Raw genomic sequence first — 19,932 nt, 5'->3', positions numbered from 1 at the left:
TAGCACTTCTCTAGTGACGCTCAGCTAGTGCTCACTAGTTCTTATGTAGTGCTCACTAGTTCTTATGTAGTGCTCACTGGTTCTTATGTAGTGCTAACTAGTTCTTATGTAGTGCTAACTAGTTCCTAAGTAGTGCTCACTAGTTCTTATGTAGTGCTAATTAATTCTTAAGTAGTGCTCAACAAGTGCGACGTTCTTCAAACCACTGAGCCGTTATTTTTAATACTAGTTACACACCAGTCAAAAAGATCGTTCTTTAGAAAATTGGTAATGCTAATAGTACTAGAAATTACTAACAGATCGTGAAGCTATGGCGCACTACCAGATAAATTTTTTGGTTAAAGAAACCTATACATAATCAAGTTGCTTCTAGTTTGGCTGAATTAATGCAGGAACAAAATAAGTTAATGAGTTTCGTATCTGAAATGGAGAAAAAAATAATCGTGCATTCATTTACAGTTCAAGTTTACAAACAATGTAACTTAATACTAATAAAATTTAGAAAACAAGGAAATCCCTTTAAAATTTAAGAAAAAAAAAATTGATGCATAGCTTCTCTCAAGACGTCGTTGCCGTCCACAAACTAACATTAAAAAACTTATTTTACATACATGCTGGTGCAGCTATGAAGGCACTTGACCATTTTACGGCGAATCACGCGTATATCCCTGTCAACATTCTACAAACATTCCTCTAGTTTGTACTAAAAAATAAACGTATTTTCCCACACTTCATTCATCCATGCTCGTGCGCTCCCCGATAGATCCCACAATTCGTCTTGTTTAATAAAGTTAGCGAGCTCAGATGGATGAAGTTGACTTGCGAATAGCTTGGCTTTTTATGGCAGTGCAACTTGTACCCATTGAAGACAGAATAAAAACATTCTAACTTCACACGTTCACAATAACGTACTTAGGTTTAGGTTCGCAAAAAATGAGGTTAAAGCTTCACCATGAATGGTAATGATGATAAACTAGATACAGTACTTACCCGTTATATACTCATAGCCACGTAAATTCCACGTTTTGTAAGGCTCGTACGAAGAAATTTTATAGGTATTTCCAAGAAGTAACTCAAATTTCCCAAAATTATTGAAGCTCGAGCGTACAGTTCGTGACTTTCTGATTGACTTGGACACAGCCAGTGAACACGACCGTACAGCGCAGCTCTACTCGACCAACTGACCAACGTGTCGCTGTCGCACTGCGACCTGAAGCGCGGGACTCAAGCGTGAAAAAAACTAAACGCGAACGACACGAGGATTGTTTCAGATCATCACGATGGGCGGCGTCTAAATTTTCAGTGCCTGATAGCCACGTCCAAGTAATATGTTTATAAGTCGCCATCTTTGTCTGTATAAGGGCTAATAAAGACTCGGGATCTGGATAAGCAAAGCAAATGATCGCAGATGAGTTACACGCATTTGTTATGCTTGTACTAATTACTAAAAACATGACGATTACTAGTATCGAATGATAAATGAATGATGTCATTATGAACATCAACGCGTAGACTTGAGCACCGCAGAACGCACATTTCGTTAACGGCCACAAAAGTTGTTCTTCAGCACTGAAAATCCGCCATATTTAACTAATATCGCATGCTTCACGTCTACAAAGAAACAGATTTTCGTAGTAATAATAAGCAAGTAGTAATATAGTGTTGACATAGTTTACAACTGCCACAGCGTTCGAGTCAGCCTCCCTGATAGCATCGTTGAAGCCTTGAGTATGAACATCTTCAAAAACAGACTAGACGAAGCTATGCAGGAGCATATGTTCAGTCTTAAAATGCCTAGCAAATTACGGACCAGGCAATAAGTCCAGACGAAGCTATGCAGGAGCATATGTTCAGTCTTAAAATGCCTAGCAAATTACGGACCAGGCAATAAGTCCAGCAGCTATCTTAATCAATCGTCAGTTATGGAAAGATCGGGTTCCAAAGGCCGGATCCCTTGTGAATCAAGTCACAAAAAATTCAAGAATCAGCAACAGGCCATGGGCCTATTTCTTCAACGCCGATACTTCTATTTTATTCTATTCTATAGAAGCGAAATTCACCATCACCAAATGCAGGAGATATCAAACGGTCAGCGCCCTGCAGCTTACGAGAACCAAGCAGCGTGAGCATCTCAAGGAGACGAAGGATGGGGGCAGAGTGTAGGCCTAAAAGACAAAGAAATCACGAAAGACAAAGAAGATTGCGTGTTGTAAAGCTAATATGTGGAAGCGCGCTAATAAAACTTGCTCAGATACATGTAGCGGTAAATTTCTCGCATGTGAATGATGGTATAACTTGAAAAGCCGTCAGTGATTGGCTGGGAGAGCTACGAAATATTTTGATAACACGACGCAAGAACGAAGACCCGCAGTCAGGCACCTCGAGCTCTGGGAGGAAGAAGTGGGGGTAAATGTCATGCATGGGACAAGACCAAAGACCAAAAGAGGAACAAAGGCACGCGTCTCAGACCTCCTAGGTGGACGATGAGAAATGAATTTCATGAACGCGACGAAAAAGGTACGCAGAAAATTCTTATCGACTTTCTGTTCAACTGATCTTGTTTGCGAAATCACAGCGAATAACTAAGTGTTTTACAAAACATGTAATGATGAATGGATGGGCAGGGCTATTCCAATCGATGAATGGATGGCAAGGTTATTCCCAACACAGCGTAAATCTCCCATTGCATAGTGTAAATCTCACTCATCTCCAATTGCAATGCTATTCTTACCTTAATAATGCAGGAATATCAACACTTTTTCCCAAACAAAGACGATAAAGCAATTAAAACTTTGATAAAAGCAAACATAAGCAGACGAGACGCAGGGTAGTGAATGAAAAGCGAATGAATGTTGAATGAAAAATTATGTTACTAAGCAAGGTAACAAAGTCATACAGCTTTTAAATTAATGAAGCACACAGATAGAAATATTAGTAAGAACACCATAAACTTGGCTACAGGTACAGAACAAAATTAGCATAAATGCAGCCCATGCTGCGGCAGCTAACACGCGTCCTGTGATCTTTCTTCCCTTGCCGTACATGGAAGTTCTGGACTTGTCTTTTGATCTAATTTATTATCTAGGGCACCAACGTACCTAGTACGTCAATCTTACTACTTAAGCCAAGGATTTAGGGAAACTTATGATGGTGAACACTACGCTTGTGGTCTTCATCAGTTGTGACAGTTTACCATCCTCTACCTGATGGTTAAGCAACGCTAGTGTTCGTCAAGATTTCTGACAGTTCACTAGTCTCACATATTTGTATTAGTCAAAATACATCAGCAATAGTACAGCCAATGTCAGCGGTTGGTTGGAAAACAAACAGTTCAAAAAGCTTGCATAAAAATAAACTTACTAAAACCCAGGCAGAAAATTAGGCAGAACGATTGAAGCATAATGTTTAGTGCACGAAATGTCAACTTGCAAGCAAAAGTTGAACGTTGCCGTGTTAAAGAGTGCAATAAAATAAAAAACCACCGTTAATAAAATGCAAGTCGCAAAAAAGTGATGCACAGAGAAAAACAATGTTGACTTACGATTAAAAATAATATCCTGTAGAACGAAGAGAACGCAAGATTCCTTGACTGGAACGAGTTCTATGGAACTGGCTTCATACACGGGGGCGAGAGAAATTATTGTGTCGGCTTAATCTGCAGGGATGGAATAAATTATTTTCAGTAAAATGCCATATAATGGAGTACATAGTTACTCAATTGTGGCTCACCGACAGCCAATAAGAGGCCCAATAAGATGTAGATGCGTACGGAGAAGAACAAGAACGAGATGAGGGCAATACAGATTTGCCATAATAAAGTCAGCGGGAATAGCAACACCCGAGACACGACGTCGAAGAGCAACTTAAAAGTGACAATCGGCGCCGTAGCGAACATTTCAAACATCCCTAGCACTTTGCCGCAAGAATAATCAAAGGCCGTAGACAGCCATAAGAGAAATTCATCGCTAGCTGAAGCACCCGACATAATCAAAAATAAACGATCAGTGCATTCACTGATGACAAAGTTAGTTATCAGCCAGGCCAAGTAAAGAAATATCGCTGTATAAAGTAGCAACAAGAAGCACCACATTGCAGGACTAAATCGTTCGTAGCTGCAAGCATTAGTTGCGTGTCCACGCATCTCACGACGCGTCCTTACATCCTCTGGGCTATGTTCCGCCGCGACGACGCTAGCCGGTTGCGGAAGCTGCATTACCAAACGCGTCTGCACAAAAAAATATACTTTAAATATTCACATAATTCCAGGAAATTCGATTAAGTAGGCTTGAGCTGCCAGATAATTTCGTCAGTCAGTGTGTGTTTTGCAGGAAGTGAATGTGTATTGTTTTGTGCATGCGTTCACGACGATCACATGCGTTTGACAACAAAGAATTCATATTGACACCATTTACTATTCATCTATTCATATTGACCTCATTTACTCCCACAGTTATCATAATTATTAACACGAAGGAGATGAGAGTCTCATTTAGCAGGGAATGCCAAGGGAAACTTAAGATCATGGAGTTTCTTTCGTCATCACCTTACTTACTCCGCAAGACGCGAACCCAGCGTCACTGTTTCCCTAAACTTCATAGCGAATTCATTTATATTGCATAGCGCTCAGCGTATTTATTCACACATCTTAGTGAGGAACCTTCAGAGTACAGTAGATTATTTACAAGCAGATTTCTCTGACTTACTTGCAGTGACTAAATTTACTTTGAATACTTTTAATGTTTTGAAATACACGAAGAAGAGGTTCTCAAGCGCCTGGTAGCTCAAAATCCCAACAAGTCATGTGGACCAGACGGCTTCCATCCCAGATTGCTCAAAGAATTAGCATCCGTTCTGGCCGGCCCATTGACAGTATTCTTTCAAAAATCTAGCTCCTTATCGAACCCGGAGGAAGTCTAGTAGCTTCTTCAAACTATCGCCAGTCATGAAAAGATCCGGTCAAATGACACGAGTTTAGATCTATGAACAAGGCACGAAATGGAAAAGAATCGGCGACAGGCCACATCAGGCCTACACTTCAGAGCCGACATCACTATGCTATGTTATGTTATGTTATGTAATGATACGAAATATTCTTCACTCGTCTTGTGCCCATTGAAGGCTGAATAATATGCAATAAGTTTAAAATTTTAAACTAGTAGGTTAGCAATAACTTAAATAAATTAGTAAGGGTCAGGTAAAAATTTGGCTTTGAACAAATGAATTTAGAGCCGCATCTTGAATGATAATTTTAATACAGCTCAGTGAGATTGCTACTCGCCTGCTTTAAATTCACTGCAACGCACGCACCGTATAGGTTGATGCAAAATGATGATACTCGAGAATATTGTTCGCGATTTTCTTTTCCGCGTATCAGGCAACCCGGCCGTACAGCGCAGCTCTACTCGACCGACTGACCAACGCCTCGCACTTTAACCAACATAAAGCGCATGAAAACCTAAACGCAAACTACATGAGGATTGGGTTTCAGATCATCACTAAGATGGAGTGGGCGACGTGTAAATTTTCAGTGCGTGATAGTCGTGTCTAGAGAATGTGATCGTTTTCTTTGACTACAATTGAAGACAAACGAAAGTTTCATGATCTAAATAAGCAGAGCAAATGATGATATCGTTGAGACACGAGACAGTTAAACTAACTGATTGGATGGGAAAGTTTTTCCAATCGACGAATCGATTGCAAGGTTATTCCAGTTGATGAATGAATGCGCCGTTATTCCAGTTAATGAATGAATGGCACGTTATTTCAAACACAAAGTAAACGATAACATCAAGCATTAGTTAGACCATTTCCTTCAGCAGTGCTATTCATACCTGAATATTGCAGCAAAATCCCTGACATTTTCTTGAATCATAGACAATAAAACAAAACAAGATAGCATAAGCAGATAGGGGGCAGGTTTGTGAATGAAAAGCGGATGAGTGTTGAATGAAAAATCATGTTGCTAATCAAGCATCAAATTAAAGGTCATACACTCTATGATATTAATGAAGCTCTTTATTAATGAAGCTCTTTATTAATGAAGCTTAAATCACAAGTTCAGCACGAATGCAAAAGCAAAGAAAACGCTCATTACAGTCACCTGAAGCACACAGATATAAATATTTATAAGAACACCGGCTACTAATACTAGTACCGTAACTAAAACTAAAACTCAGTGTTAAAATTTGCCACTACAATTGAAGCATTAAGTTTAGTACCCGAGATGTTAATCTCCAAACAAAAGTTCAACATTACCGTGTTAAAAGAGTGCAATGAAACGAGGAGCAACAGTTCATTGAAAGCAAACAGCAAACAAAGCATGTGGTGGGCAGAGAAAAACAACGTTGACTTAACGATTAAAAATAGTGTCATAAACAACTAGCTAACTAACCTAAATTATTAAATTGAAACTTAAATTGAAAGTAAAATTGAAAAAGAGGCCTGCCGAGAAATTAACTCCGATTAGGTGATATTCCTTCAATGGAAAGAGTTCTACGGAACTGGCTTAGGTCACTAGGGCGAGAGGAATTATTTATTATGTCGGCCTAATCTGCAGTGTATGGAGTAAAACATTTTTAATATAAAATGGTATACGCGAGTAGGTCCATCGGGAGATGGTAAAATCATTCTTGTAAGTTAATATTCCGGTTCAAAAATCATTCCTATAGGTTCAGACGCTGAATCAAAAGTATAAAACAGTTGGCGGTTGTAAGGCTTCACAAGAAAAGCAATTCTAAAAATACGCCTCTACGTGGTGGCTAGCGATATAATTAATTTATTATAATTAATTAAATTTAATTTTCTGTACGGCAGTGTATGTACTTCGTGAAGTTATCTCACACAGCAGTAATACAAACAGCAAAGCAACGTACAAATGAATACCACAGCGCAGTTCTCATTATCTTGCCATTTCAACTAGTCCCTAAACAATTGTTCGCAGATCATAAAGATAATCCTGTAGAGTCCAATGGACGAGACGGTGGCGCCACAGATTAGGGCCTATACTTTCAAAAAAGTTAAGAGATCGTAAGTTCATCAGCCAATCATTGACGGTCTTTTAAGCAAAATCCACCAATCATAGACAAGAAAATAGAGCGTAAGTACTTACGTTCACTTAGCCAGTTTTGAAAATATGGCCCCTGCCATCCAAAAGTAAGTAGAGGAAGCAACACCTTAAGCAAGACGTCGACTAGCAGCCAAATATTTTTAATCGGCGAAGTTGTGCACAATTAATATTAAACACCTTTAAAAAATCCCTAAAAATTAGTCGCCAGTTATCTCAGATGGCTTACGCTGTAAGAAAATATTTTCGATGGGATCAGAGCCAACATAGTAAAAAAATATAGCCAATAATAAAGCAGCTGAGAATTCAATGAGTAAAAAGGCTGGAATGGAAACAACTGTGAGCAAGACTGGGTAAAGGAAAAATATTATAGTATATAACAAGAAGTAGCTCCACTTTACAAGTGTATATCGCTCCGAGTCGCAACCAGTGGTGACGCTTTGCTCCTCCACGACGACGCTGGCGAGGCCTGGAGGCTGCATCACCGAGGACATCTCCTTCAGCAGACAATTACCTGACAACATCAATGTTGAATTTGGTAAAAAAAAACGTTTTAACTTGGTTGTTTTTGTGACATTAGACTGTTTTTCGTGTTTATAACATTAACGAAGAATCCCCAAGGTGTTTCTATCCTGGGACCGATTGCCAGAAACAATAGCGAGTACATTCCAAAATGAACGCATGAAAAAAGACGGATTGAACAAGCTACAAACGTAAAAATCGGATCAACACTTGCATCCACAAGGCAATTGCTACTAAACTTATAAGCTAATACACATACAATTTATTACATTTCATGCTATGATATACAAGGATTTATCGCCGAGGTATTCGGCAATACTCACGGCAGAAGTCGTTTACGCCGCTGCCTGCGGGCTCGAGGACGGAGCAGTCGCAACAATAAGGATACAGTCCGCCATCCTGGGCAACATCCTCAGCATCATTAGGGTCTACGGACTCCATTTGCGGGTTAACAACTTCCTCATGCATGATCCTTTTTTCGATGGGATTGTGAATGTATTTGCGATGAATAAAACAGCGTGTGGAGACCTAACAAATTCATTCGAACTAGGAAACCGTAGATAAAGAATAACAAAAAATATAATAAAAGGAATAGACTATTTAATAAATACTGGAAAATGACGCATTATAAAGGCGCCGTTCCAGTAACGGCTCATTGAGATACGCATGGGCACAGCCAGTCAACCCGGCTGCACAGCGCAGCTCTACTCGACACCCAATCGTAATGTTCAAGTAAGTTTCACATCAGGATTTTTCATTGATCAGGATAAAGTTACTATTATAACAATCGAATTGAATGCCTTCAAGACTGGAAAGAACGTAGAGAGTGTATGCATCGCATCTAGCATGTTGCGAGTCAAGGTATTCTGCGTCCTAAAATCTCAATGAACGCAACATTAAAACGGAAAAAACAACAAAGTCTAGAAATCAGGTAAAAGAATAACGGACATGAATAAGAAAGTACCAAGAACGGCCGTCATTTCCTAGATGAACCTAGGAGTTAAAGGAAGCTGTTTTATTGCTCACCTAAAGCAAGTTTAAAAAAATAACTCTGTACTCACTGCTGTGAGTGACAGAGAGCGTATTTTCTCGTGGACGAAAACGTGAAGTTACGGACAGACGGACGGACAGACAGACGGACGGACAGACGAGCACAATAGCGCCTTTTTATCCATAAATGAAAAAATGCGCTAAAAACACTGAAAAATATAATGATCACTCGACTGCTTGCATCGCATATTACTAATATTTTAAAAGCAAAGTAAATCGCCACAATATATTCACCATTTCTTTATAAAAGAAAACGTATTATAAATATCGGCTATTTTATTTGCTTTTAAATTCAAAGTAAACACAGAGAAAATTGCCGTGCGTAAAGCACTCACTAGGGACCGAGGGCTTGTGATCACCCATGTAAGATCAGGCAGCGTTGCCAATACCTTCAACACAATCGCGTACAATACAAAATAAAAAAGACTTCCCTTCCTTCTGATGCCATGACAAGCATTCAAAATGATGTCTTATACTACAGGTAATTCAAAATAAGGCTTGCTCCACAAGAACATAAATAATGCCAATGAAATAAACCGCGCGTCCATGGAGGCCAGCCCAATTGAGTAAACTTGGAGTAAAATTTTTTTGTATTGAAGTTAACTTCACTTGAGGCGTTGAGACAAAGCGGTTCTGAAGGAGGCATTGACTGCATTGCCAAGATCTTACCCCTGCGGCTGACGTAATAAAATATATAACGGTTCTATACACTGCAGATACATTTATTCTAGATAATATAACGCTTTTAATGTAATGGTTCTATAATCTATATACTGCGCAGGAATTGATTCTACACATTGTGATGGTTTTAATATAATATATAGTCCCACAATGATTCTGGAATGAAGAAACGAGCAGCGTAGCTAAAATAGAACGATATGTGAAGGAACTGCTTGGAAATTGTCTACTGAGGAGCAAGCATTGCGATTTTGATTAATATCCTCGGGACAAGTAAGCTGAAAACTGCATATTAACGCAACGGCCCTCGGGCCCAAACCTAACACATTTGGGTAACAAAAGCCACACTAATCGCGTTCACGTGTATTACTCGCAGCGCTGCTGGGCTGTGGTTTAGCAGCGTTATTTTTCTGCCCCCCAAAGGCAGCGTTATTTTTCTGCCCCCCAAAGAGAGAAGCAACAACGATGTCGATAGCGTCGTCCTCCATCTCTGGGGCGCCGCGTGGGGCCAGGAACTGCAGCAGGGCGCTGTGAACCTGCACAACACAACACCACAGTTCAATGTTTTCATTACCTCAAATAGTAATAATAACCTTAATGAAGATTCACGTTAATGCCCTGAAATGTCATTACCGTTCGGTAATGAGACAATAATGATGACCTGACTAATGACCGGCTTTAATTACCTGGTGTCGTTAATGCTTGGTAATGAAACAATAATTATGACCTGAATAATAACTCGTCTTAATGACCTAAAATGTCATTACTGCTCGGCAATGAAACAATAATGATGACCTGAATAATGACTCGCTTTAATAACCTCAAGTGTCATTAATGCTGGGCTTCAAATATCAAGTGCTATTCTCGTGCTGCTCGCTGCATCAGTTTACGTTGGCTGTTGTATTTGATGTCATATCTTAGCTTTAAACTTATCTCTTGAGCTTGAATTATTACTATGATGAGTTGTTGCACGTTTAATATGATCCAAACTTTTACTTAGAGTCCTCTTATTCTTCAGACTACGGATATAGTGCTTAAGTTGTTGAAATAAAACATTTATATAAACCTACACTCCCTGCAGGCATCGTTAACGCTCCGAGAATAAACAAAAACAGCCTAGATAAAGCAATCATAGCAATGCAGAACTATTTGTTTTGACTAGAAGTGCCTATAACTTTTTAGATCTCCAAAAAACAAAGCAAGAACTCTAATAGAATCGGTGCGAATAATAGGCCCAGCTTACCCTATTCTTCAACACTGACACAATTTTACTAAATTAAAACTTTTACGTTCTATAGGATCGTGTTAATTAAGTGTTCCTTGATATGGCTTTCTTTAATGAAACCCATTTAAGATAAAAAAAACATATAAAGAAAGAAAGATACCCATATAAGAAACCCCGCTAAACACAAAAACCCAATGGCATATCAGATAGACTGCATCTGAAGTCTAAGCTATGGAGCCCTAATGATTCCCTTACAAAACTTTGCACGACAATTCTATTAAATAAGTATTTGCAAGAGAACTGTAGATATAAAACACTGGGTATGATGCTGATCAAAAGACCTACCATGAGAAAATGGTCAACTGAAAGATTCAGGAATATTCTGTACAGGATATTGGCTGTATCACAGCACCATCACTCTAGAGTCTAGTTTCACCTCGCAACACGTAAATATTTGCATGGATGCTGTGCAAATAAGCCTTAAATTTTCCATTCACATCAAAATTTACAAAGAAAATCTCTAACGTTGTTCATATACTGAACTTATTAAATATTTACCCCCGGGCCCCGCTTGCACTCACGTCATACTTGAGTTTCCTGCCCTTGGACCGCTTGGTATCAACGATTTTCTTGTTCTTCTTGCGAAGTTTATCGGTGAAGTCGAGGAACTGAGCCGTGGTGAGGGATGAAGTGCCACGCAACATCTTCATCTTGATGACCTGCTCGAGGGCGAAGGAATAGAAGTCCGTGTCGTCGTAGATCTCGGGGTCGTAGCGCTGGAACAACACGCCGCTCTCCTCCACTTTAGGGATGTCCAGCTCGGGGTCCATCTGCACAATATAGAAAAAATTAGAATAAAATTATAAAAATTATATAACAATGAGGAGGCACAATTTGAGGTCATGTCAAGTCGTTCGTTAATTTACCCAGTCGTAATGTTTGTATCTATGTGTATTATTCTGTCATTGCTATGATGGATGTCATTCGCGCGAGTAACAGAGGTGTAATTATTAATAAGACGCATAAGACAAAGAACAATTGTACACGCTAATTCTATTTCTTAGTCATAGGACAGGACTTTCACGACACGCTCATGCTGGCAATGCAGCACTCTACAATAATTCATCATAATCTAGGCAGTGGACACCTTTCATGTGTATACCACTCAGCGCCCACCTCCACTCCAGCCCACTCATCACACACCTCCACCCTAGCCCTCTCATCACGGACCTTCTCCTAGCCCACTCATCACCCACCTCGACCCTAGGCTTGCGCTCGACGCCCCCCAAAGGTGTAGCGTAGTTGCCGCGGTTCGCACTGCGCAGCTGCGTGCGTTTAAGCACTTTGTCTCTGTCGTTGAGAAGCCGCGTCACCATCACGCTGAAGTTCTCCTCAAACGCTTCGAAACTCCCTCCCTTACGAGAGCTGCTCTTGCCGTGCGCCTGCAGCAGCTTAGTGCGCTCGTCCCAACTGTCAAATCAGAAATATTGTAGTTGGGCATCTCAAGAATGATTGTAAGATGTTGGGAATTGGGCAAACACAGAAATAATGTAGTTGGGCCTCTCAAGAATGATTATAAGGTGTTGAGAATTGGGCAAAAAAAAAAAGATTTTTTGAGCAACTGCAGAATTACGCAGTCTTCCAAGATGGATGATGAAAAAAATTCATCAAGTATGAAGTTACAGACGGGCACTAAGCAGTGTAATAAGTTAATACAATCTTTATTTTACTGACAATTACAATGGTTAAGATGTAATATGCCTGAAGAAGTACTACATAATATGATCATCAGTCGGTATACAGCAATATCCTCTCTGTGCACCTAGAATTCGAGTGGTGAGTGTAAATAATCTCAGAAAGTATATCAATATATCATAAAAATCTTATGACTTACTAGGCAACAACTCTGTTCCTGTATGGTCTCAAGTTGCAGTGGCGCTTGGCTAGAGTAGCCTCAACGTCCTCTAAAATATCCTTGTCAGCTCGCTTCCTCTTCTCACCAAGCAGGCTTTTGCTAGCAATTGTGCTCTTGGTGACGCTGGGGCCATCGCAGGTCTTCTTCTTATCTTGTTTATCTTTATCTTCATCTTCACTGCTGGTTATTTCTTCGTCGTCACTGCAAGTCAAATTAGAATTTAAACATACAAAAATATATAGAATTATAAAATAATGCAAGTAAATAAAATCAGAGACACTAAAGTAGCAAATGCCAATCGATTCCTTCAATTGTCCGCGACTAAAAACAGGTTGGATTTTGACTAAAAAATTAAAATCTCATTCAAAATCATTTATAATGATTGTGCTGTAGGTTATTCAAACACAAAAAAATCAACGAGACTGATAATCCTCAATTTTTTCACTATTTCTCAGTAATATAAATTAATTCTGTAATATAAAGCCACGGCAAGGAGCATTAAATGCGAGCACAAGACACGCACTCCAGAGCTTTGGACGCGGGCGCGGTTGTGGAGCCATCAGTGAGAACCGTGCTGGTGTCGGGCGTGGCGAGCAGTAGCGACTCCTGGAGAATACCAAACACATATACAGTAGATATCATTTACCAATAGAGATTACTAGTGATATCTGCGTGAAAACAGAGATTACAGTGGATATCTGCGTGCCAACAGAGATTACAACAGATATCTGCATGTCAACAAAGATTACAACAGATACGGCATCTGCGTGCCAACAGAGATTACAACAGATATCTGCGTGCCAACAGAGATTACAACAGATATCTGCCTAGTATTGGAATTACAAGTAATGTCTGCTTGGTAACAGAAATTACAACAAATATCCATTTACCGACAAATATCACTGTGTAGAATTTTAGAGATAGCACAGGAATGGGAGCTTTTCATAAATTGCTGCCAGATCCATATATTAAAGGATGGTACATAGTCAATTTATGAACTTTCGAAAATCTGCCTTCCATGACATTTTTTAGCTCTCAAACTTATCAACTTTGCATTGGAACTAAAAACAGCATTGGTTTCCTTTACAGAAATAAGTCAATCTTGTCCAACATCTTGCAAGTATCTCGAAATCTTATTAGGTACACATGTTAATATTTCATAGTTTATTCACTGGAACTAAAAACAGCATTAATTTCTATTACAAAAAAAGTTAATATTGTCCAGCATCCTGCATGTATCTCGAAATCTTATTACACAAGTTAATATCTCAAAGTTTATTCATGTTTCTGGTAACCTACTTGAAGTCTGAGCAGACTGTCCATAAGCTTCTGGGAAGCTTCTATAGCGGCACGCAGGTTCTTATGATATCGCTCTCCCTCGTAGCCAGTGATGGAGTTAAAAGAAGCGTACACGTCAGGCTGCGGCAGCTGGTGGCTGCTGCTCACCACCTTCTGCATCAGGATGCGGCTCTCAAAAAGCTTGTCATATAAATCTGTTGAAGATAAAAAATATTTAATTTCTCACTCTCAAACATTTCAAAGAGTTTATGTATAGTTTGGAGTCAAACACTCTGAAGTGACCTGTTCAAATTTGGAGGTCATTACACTTACTGCAGCTTTGAGCAGCAAACTGCTTATGTGTGCACATGATTTCATGGCAAAGTAATTTCATATTATGAAGTTAGTTTACAAACACATATATTGTTATTATAATCAAAACAAAACAATATGTTACAAACAATATATTGCTTTGTATAATCAAAAAATAGAACAGCATAAAATATCCATTATTGATAAAGTAGGTATTTCAAACCCTGGAATGCTGGCATAGGTACTATAGATATAACAGCAATAAAAATACAGAATAAAGAGCTTACCAAATTGTTTAGAAACAGCACTGGCTTTTCTCTGTTCTTCCGATACATTTTCAGCCTTCACAGCAGTTATGTCTTCTTCTTCTTCATCATCCACTACGCCACTGTCACTATCTGGTTCACTTTCATCTTCACTGTTATTATCAATTTCTGAACTTTTATTTCTTCTCTTGAGTAATTTCTTTTTTCTAGACTTAAGTCTTGCAGCTTCAGCCATTGCTTCACTGTCATCAGAGCATGAAACATCAGAACCATTTATTGCCATGCTTTCATCATCTTCATCATCATCATCAGTATTCTCGTCTTCACCATTAGAAGAGTCAAGTTCCTCATCATCATCTGGGTCATCTGCATACTGACTGTGGTCACCATCAGTGAAACTGCAGATAAAATTATACCAAGCTTTATGTGAATTAAGAGAAAAATGGCACAGGTCACATATGATGCATATGAAATTAGGAGGCTGATTTTACTCACAAGTGGAAGGCAATGGAAAAGTTCACACTACTACCACAGCAATAGAAAATATAACTGATTCTAAGATATACGTACGTATGTAGTATTACAGATTGCCTAGACAAATTTAGAATAAATGGCAGCCATGGTCAAACAGTTGAAAGTTTGTTGAATTCTACATGTAAGTTTTAAAGAAACTCATCTAGCCATAATATACTGCAGCTTTATCAGAGCAATGATATTTTTTTAAAAGTTTGCCAATTTTCATTAATACATTTAGCCTTTTCAAATGCTTATTTTAGAATTCAAATGCATGTTTAGTAGCACCATGACAAATGGCATTGTTACTGGGGGTAATCTTAGGGCAGACCAAGCTCATGTGTTTCAGCTCACAATTATATTGTATTTTCTATTTCATTTATTTATTGTTTGAATTTATTACAAACATTGTTATTATTTATCGTCTTTCATGCTTATCTTGTTATGCTAATAATATTTCATGCATTTGTGTCTAATGTTGCCCTATGTTTTTCTGTCTCTTTTCAGGTATTGAATGACCTCATAAACTCTTATTTAATGCATGCCAAATAAACTTGTCTCAATGTCTTGAGTTGGCAGAAATCCTGAAACTCGCACTGCCATCACCAGTTGGTGAGTTGGCTGTTTAGTCTGCACTTTAATTATCAATTATTTAACTATCAATTATGTTTAATGTACATACAGTGGGGGGAAATAAATATTCGTACACTTGAAAAATCGTATTTTAATGTATGTAAGTACACAAACTGAACAGGAGAAGTGATTTATATTATGTATAGAGGTGCATTGTATTCAAAAATAGCATCAATAGGAATTAAATCTCAATGCAAAAAAAATTAATGCAACATGTTAACTTCTTTGGGTCAAAAAAGTATTCGTACAAAACAACTTTTGACTAATATTTCACACCAGAACATTCCAGAATGTACTAGAAACATTGCTTTTCGGTCGAAATTATCGTCACCATGTGTGGTGGAAAGACGGTGAAGCCTACCTTCCAAAGAACACTGTGCCTACTGTAAAGCTTGGTGGTGGCAACATCATGATCTGGGGCTGTTTCTCCGCAAAAGGTGTTGGCATATCACTTATAGATGGTAGGATGAATGCTGCAAACAACCAGAGCATCCTGGAAAATAATTTGACGACTTCTGTTGAGAAACTAGAGCTACCTGGTGATAGGATTTTCCAGCAGGATAACGATCCTAAGCATACTGCAAGATCCACAAAGAAATGGTTTACTGATAGAAATGTACACGTTATGGAATGGCCAAGCCAATCACCAGACTTAAATCCGATTGAAAATTTGTGGCGGTATTTGGAGATTCAAATTAAGAAAAGGTCCCCAACAAACATTGAGAATCTTAAGGTGGTGTGCCAAGAAGAATGGTATAAAATACCAGTCAGCATCTGCAAATCATTGGTCAATTAAAAATTAAATTAAATTATTAAATTAGTATTAAATTAAAATAATGCGGATTTATTGTTTTGTACGAATACTTTTTTCACCCGAAAAGTGAACATGTTGCATTGTTTTTTGTTGCATTGAGATTTAATTTCTTTTGATAGTATTTTTGAATACTACCGGTATGCGTCTCTATACATACAGTAATTTAAATCACTTTTCCTGTTAAGTTTGTGTACTTACATACATTAAAATACGATTTTTCAAGTGTACGAATATTTATTTCCTTCCACTGTATTTTAGGCTGATTGTTTTAATGCATTTTGGTTCTTATTCATTCTGTTGTCATTTATTGTTATAATGGTTCTTTTCATTTCTGTGAGCTTGATTAATTTTTGGTGTGATGCTTGTGTTGCAATAATTACTTTAATTGTTTTCTTAAATCATTTTTGCACTTGAAGATCTGCACTTGCATTTGCCCTTGACTGTTTTAACTCTATAATATATTCCTTAATTCACTCCTTTTTTGTTGTTCATGTTTAAAGTCAAATTAACTTCACTAAATTCCCTCACACAGCAAATAGATTATTATGTCTCTTATTGCATGTATATTTATGTTCATTTGTTTGTTTCAGTTGCTGTGTGTATCACTCCACCCATTGTTTCATATTCTATAGTTTCATATTTCATAGTTCCATAGTCCTAAATTTGCTTGTTTAGTGATTAAATTCTAATTATGAGTTTGGCAAGTTGTTCTTGTTGTATACAATTTTTAACATATTGGCTTTTCTTTTAATAAATGAAAATAAATACTCAAATAAAAGCAAATCCCTAAGTAATTCATTAATTCCTGTTTTCTGTGACAAGCACTATAGGAGTAATTTTCACTAAGTGAACAACGAGTTTGTTCCACCCACTAGTGCGCCCGGTTACAGCATATTAGACTGATACATGGTTGCTGGCAAAAAAGGACATTTTGTGCACAGTTTCTAAGTTCACATACTTGCACTTGTAGGGAGTGATATCTTCTTACTGGGTATCTTAGGAACAACAAAAAAATTCTGGGAAATGTATTAGACAGTTTCAAACACAAGAAAGAGTTCAGGCATAAAACTCACGTGAAGCTGGTGGATTCCTCAACCTCATTGCCCTCAAAGCCCTCTTCAGATGATTCATCAAATTCATCTTCATCTTCATTGGAGCTTCCATCAGAAACCTTATTTGCAGTCCTGAGTTTTTTAGACTTTGAAGTACTGCTTGATTTCTTTTTAGATGTACATTTCTTGCTAATGGATTCATTTTGTTCAGCATCGAGATCATCTTCAGAATCTTCCAGCAAAAAATATTTAGCAAGACTTGGGTCATACCCATCATCACCATGGCTGCCTTCCTCCAGGTCTGCTCGCCGGACTTTTTTGTCTTGATAACTGCAGGTGAAAAACAAGCAAATTGTTTACAAGAATAAATATTTCCTGTAGATTCAAGTCTTGCAAGAACCCGGATGGCTCACAAATAATTAAAAAATGAAAAGTGAAAGTATTTTCTCCTGGTTACTTTTTTGACTAACTTTGAAGGTGCAAACTTTTGAAATCAAGAACCACATGAAACAGTAAGCACTAGACAAAAAGGTACCTAGCAAATACACCTTTTGACCAACAGCATACACAAAAATTTCCATTTGATTTTGAATTGATTGTAAATTAATAAACATGGAGACTTCATAGAACTATACAAGTGATTAGACAATAACAAGTATCAAAAAGTTAATCATCTTGCCCAGAATATTAGATATAATGGTGACAACTGTAGAACAAACATATAACAAATATGAATTTTAAATTGAAATTAATACATTACTTTTGGTCATCATCAGCCAGACGTCTAGCATTGCGAGCCCTCAGTGAGCTGACTCCTCGAACACCAGCTCCAGCAACTCCTTCAGAGCCTTTTAGAGATTCAACAATCTTGCTACCTGCAAAAAACATCAGGAAATAAAGAAAATAGTTTTAATTTGTTTTAATTTTTCAACTAACAAAATATTAAAGTAATGAAGAGGGAGAAATTCAAGTTCTGAGGCCATTACTCAATTATGATTCAGCCATCAATATGAGCAAAGGTAAAGTGGAAATATTTGAATACAAAATATTGGTCTTTAGCTCTAATTTAGTACATGGTTGAGATTGTCCAGGTAGTCAAATGTACCAAGCTGAATTTCTATTAGATGGCAGACATGCAAGTCACAAGTAAGCTACCAATTTTGCCACCAGGGTTTCATCCCAATAGCGTTATCCCTAAGGCTATGGCCAGACCAGAGCCACCAGTTTACACAGCATAGCATTGCCATGCATGTGTTGTATTGTAGCAAATGCCTGCAATGCTTTCCTTTGATTTTTTTTGCTAAGCATCTTCTGCCTCATGCACTGAACGAAAGCCGATACAGAAATGCCTTGTTTAGGCAAAAGAAGCCAAGTTCAAGCTAATTCTAAAAATCATTCAATGTAATCCTGATAATGGTGATCCATTTTGGACAACATTGACTAGCCATGCACTGCGCGGTTAGGCATCTAGTGCTGATATCATACACCCAGCACAGCACTGCTCTGCTTGAAGCGCCAGCCTGCATTGGCATCAACGCTTTTAGACTGGCTGTAGCCAATAGGTATGGCTAATGGTATGACATCTATAAAAGAGACATTCCTGAACTGAAATTTAATAACAGTTTGGGACTGCTAAAATTTTATCAGTGTTGAAAGAATAGAAGTGAGAATTTTCAAGAAGTTTCCAATTTTTGTCCAGTACACAGTACCAGCAATTCTAAATAAGCAAGATTTGATCATGCATGACATAGCAGGGTTGCACTGGGTACCTGTCTGGGTAGCTGCCCACCTACCCACCCAGGTTGGGTTTTTTTACATGAAAAAACAGTTTTAAAAAACTTGGACTGCTTCAAAAAGATCCCATGTTTGAATTTCTGAATGCAATAATACTGGATAGAGGCTAACTAAAATACATCTATTAAGCTTTTTTGAACAAATTCAGTCATCCTGTCTATGAATAATGCAAGCCTCTAAAAAATCTCACATTGATTAGAGTACTAAAACATAGGTAGTATTAGGTACCCACCCATTTTACAGTAACCAAAATATTACTTGGTCCCCAAATTTGATCTACAGTCATGCAAGACCTATCACAATGACATGAAATCAAAAAGTGACCACCAGATACCTCTTTAATATCAAAGTTTATCCTGCAATTTTGTTTAATTTCTAGCTTCTTATTTAGCAATTTATGTCACACCATTTATAGAGAAATAAATTTCACAGAGGTTTTTTGTAACAATTTCATGTTAGTATGTATTATCTGAACTGTAGGTTTAATATCAATTTGAATTTAGGTTTTAATTTAAACCTTTCACAGGCAAGTTACCATATATGGTCACTTGAAATTGACTCAGAAAGAGACCCACCACAGCTTCCTGTTTGTGTTTGAGGCTTCCTTATCATGCCCTTAATTAGGTTAGTGATTGACATTTGACCCTTAGTCAATCACTAATTATTTGAACATCGTTCCATTTGTAACTGCACCACCTACTATGCATAAAAATCAGAATAAGAGCATTTAAATGAAAGTTGACTCTGATGCTGAAATTGACGCTCTTTCTGCATTTTTCTAAAAGGTGGAGGTATCAATATCTAATTATTTAATGTC

General features: G+C 37.9%; 2 protein-coding genes across 3 annotated transcripts; both read right to left on the bottom strand.

Annotated features, from left to right (window-relative positions):
* Positions 1-7: 7 nt before the first annotated feature.
* LOC108667651 lies at positions 8-8,629 on the bottom strand. Of its 2 annotated transcripts, XM_047880962.1 has the most exons (5): positions 7,909-8,629; positions 7,465-7,577; positions 4,160-4,225; positions 3,542-3,655; positions 8-420 (listed from the first exon to the last, which is right to left on the bottom strand). In XM_047880962.1, the coding sequence occupies exons 1-4, from the start codon at positions 8,051-8,053 to the stop codon at positions 3,638-3,640; spliced, it is 342 nt and encodes a 113-aa protein (XP_047736918.1). In that variant the 5' UTR covers positions 8,054-8,629; the 3' UTR covers positions 8-420; positions 3,542-3,637. The 2 variants fall into 2 exon arrangements, with proteins under 2 accessions (XP_047736918.1, XP_018010181.1); XM_018154692.2 differs by lacking the exons at positions 8-420; positions 3,542-3,655; positions 4,160-4,225 and having other exon boundaries at positions 7,092-7,577.
* Positions 8,630-8,927: 298 nt separating this feature from the next.
* On the bottom strand, positions 8,928-19,351 carry LOC108667649 (protein AATF). Its single transcript, XM_018154689.2, has 10 exons — positions 19,348-19,351; positions 18,082-18,196; positions 17,343-17,651; positions 14,331-14,707; positions 13,753-13,946; positions 12,977-13,059; positions 12,433-12,654; positions 11,795-12,008; positions 11,120-11,368; positions 8,928-9,849 (listed from the first exon to the last, which is right to left on the bottom strand). The coding sequence occupies exons 1-10, from the start codon at positions 19,349-19,351 to the stop codon at positions 9,661-9,663; spliced, it is 1,956 nt and encodes a 651-aa protein (XP_018010178.1). The 3' UTR covers positions 8,928-9,660.
* Between the last annotated feature and the right edge of the window lie 581 nt (positions 19,352-19,932).

This window comes from Hyalella azteca, unplaced genomic scaffold, assembly GCF_000764305.2.
Source record: "Hyalella azteca isolate HAZT.00-mixed unplaced genomic scaffold, Hazt_2.0.2 contig868, whole genome shotgun sequence".
NCBI lineage: Eukaryota > Metazoa > Arthropoda > Malacostraca > Amphipoda > Hyalellidae > Hyalella > Hyalella azteca.
The sequence above is the reverse complement of the archived record's forward strand: the minus strand, read 5'-3'. Positions and strand labels throughout refer to the sequence as shown.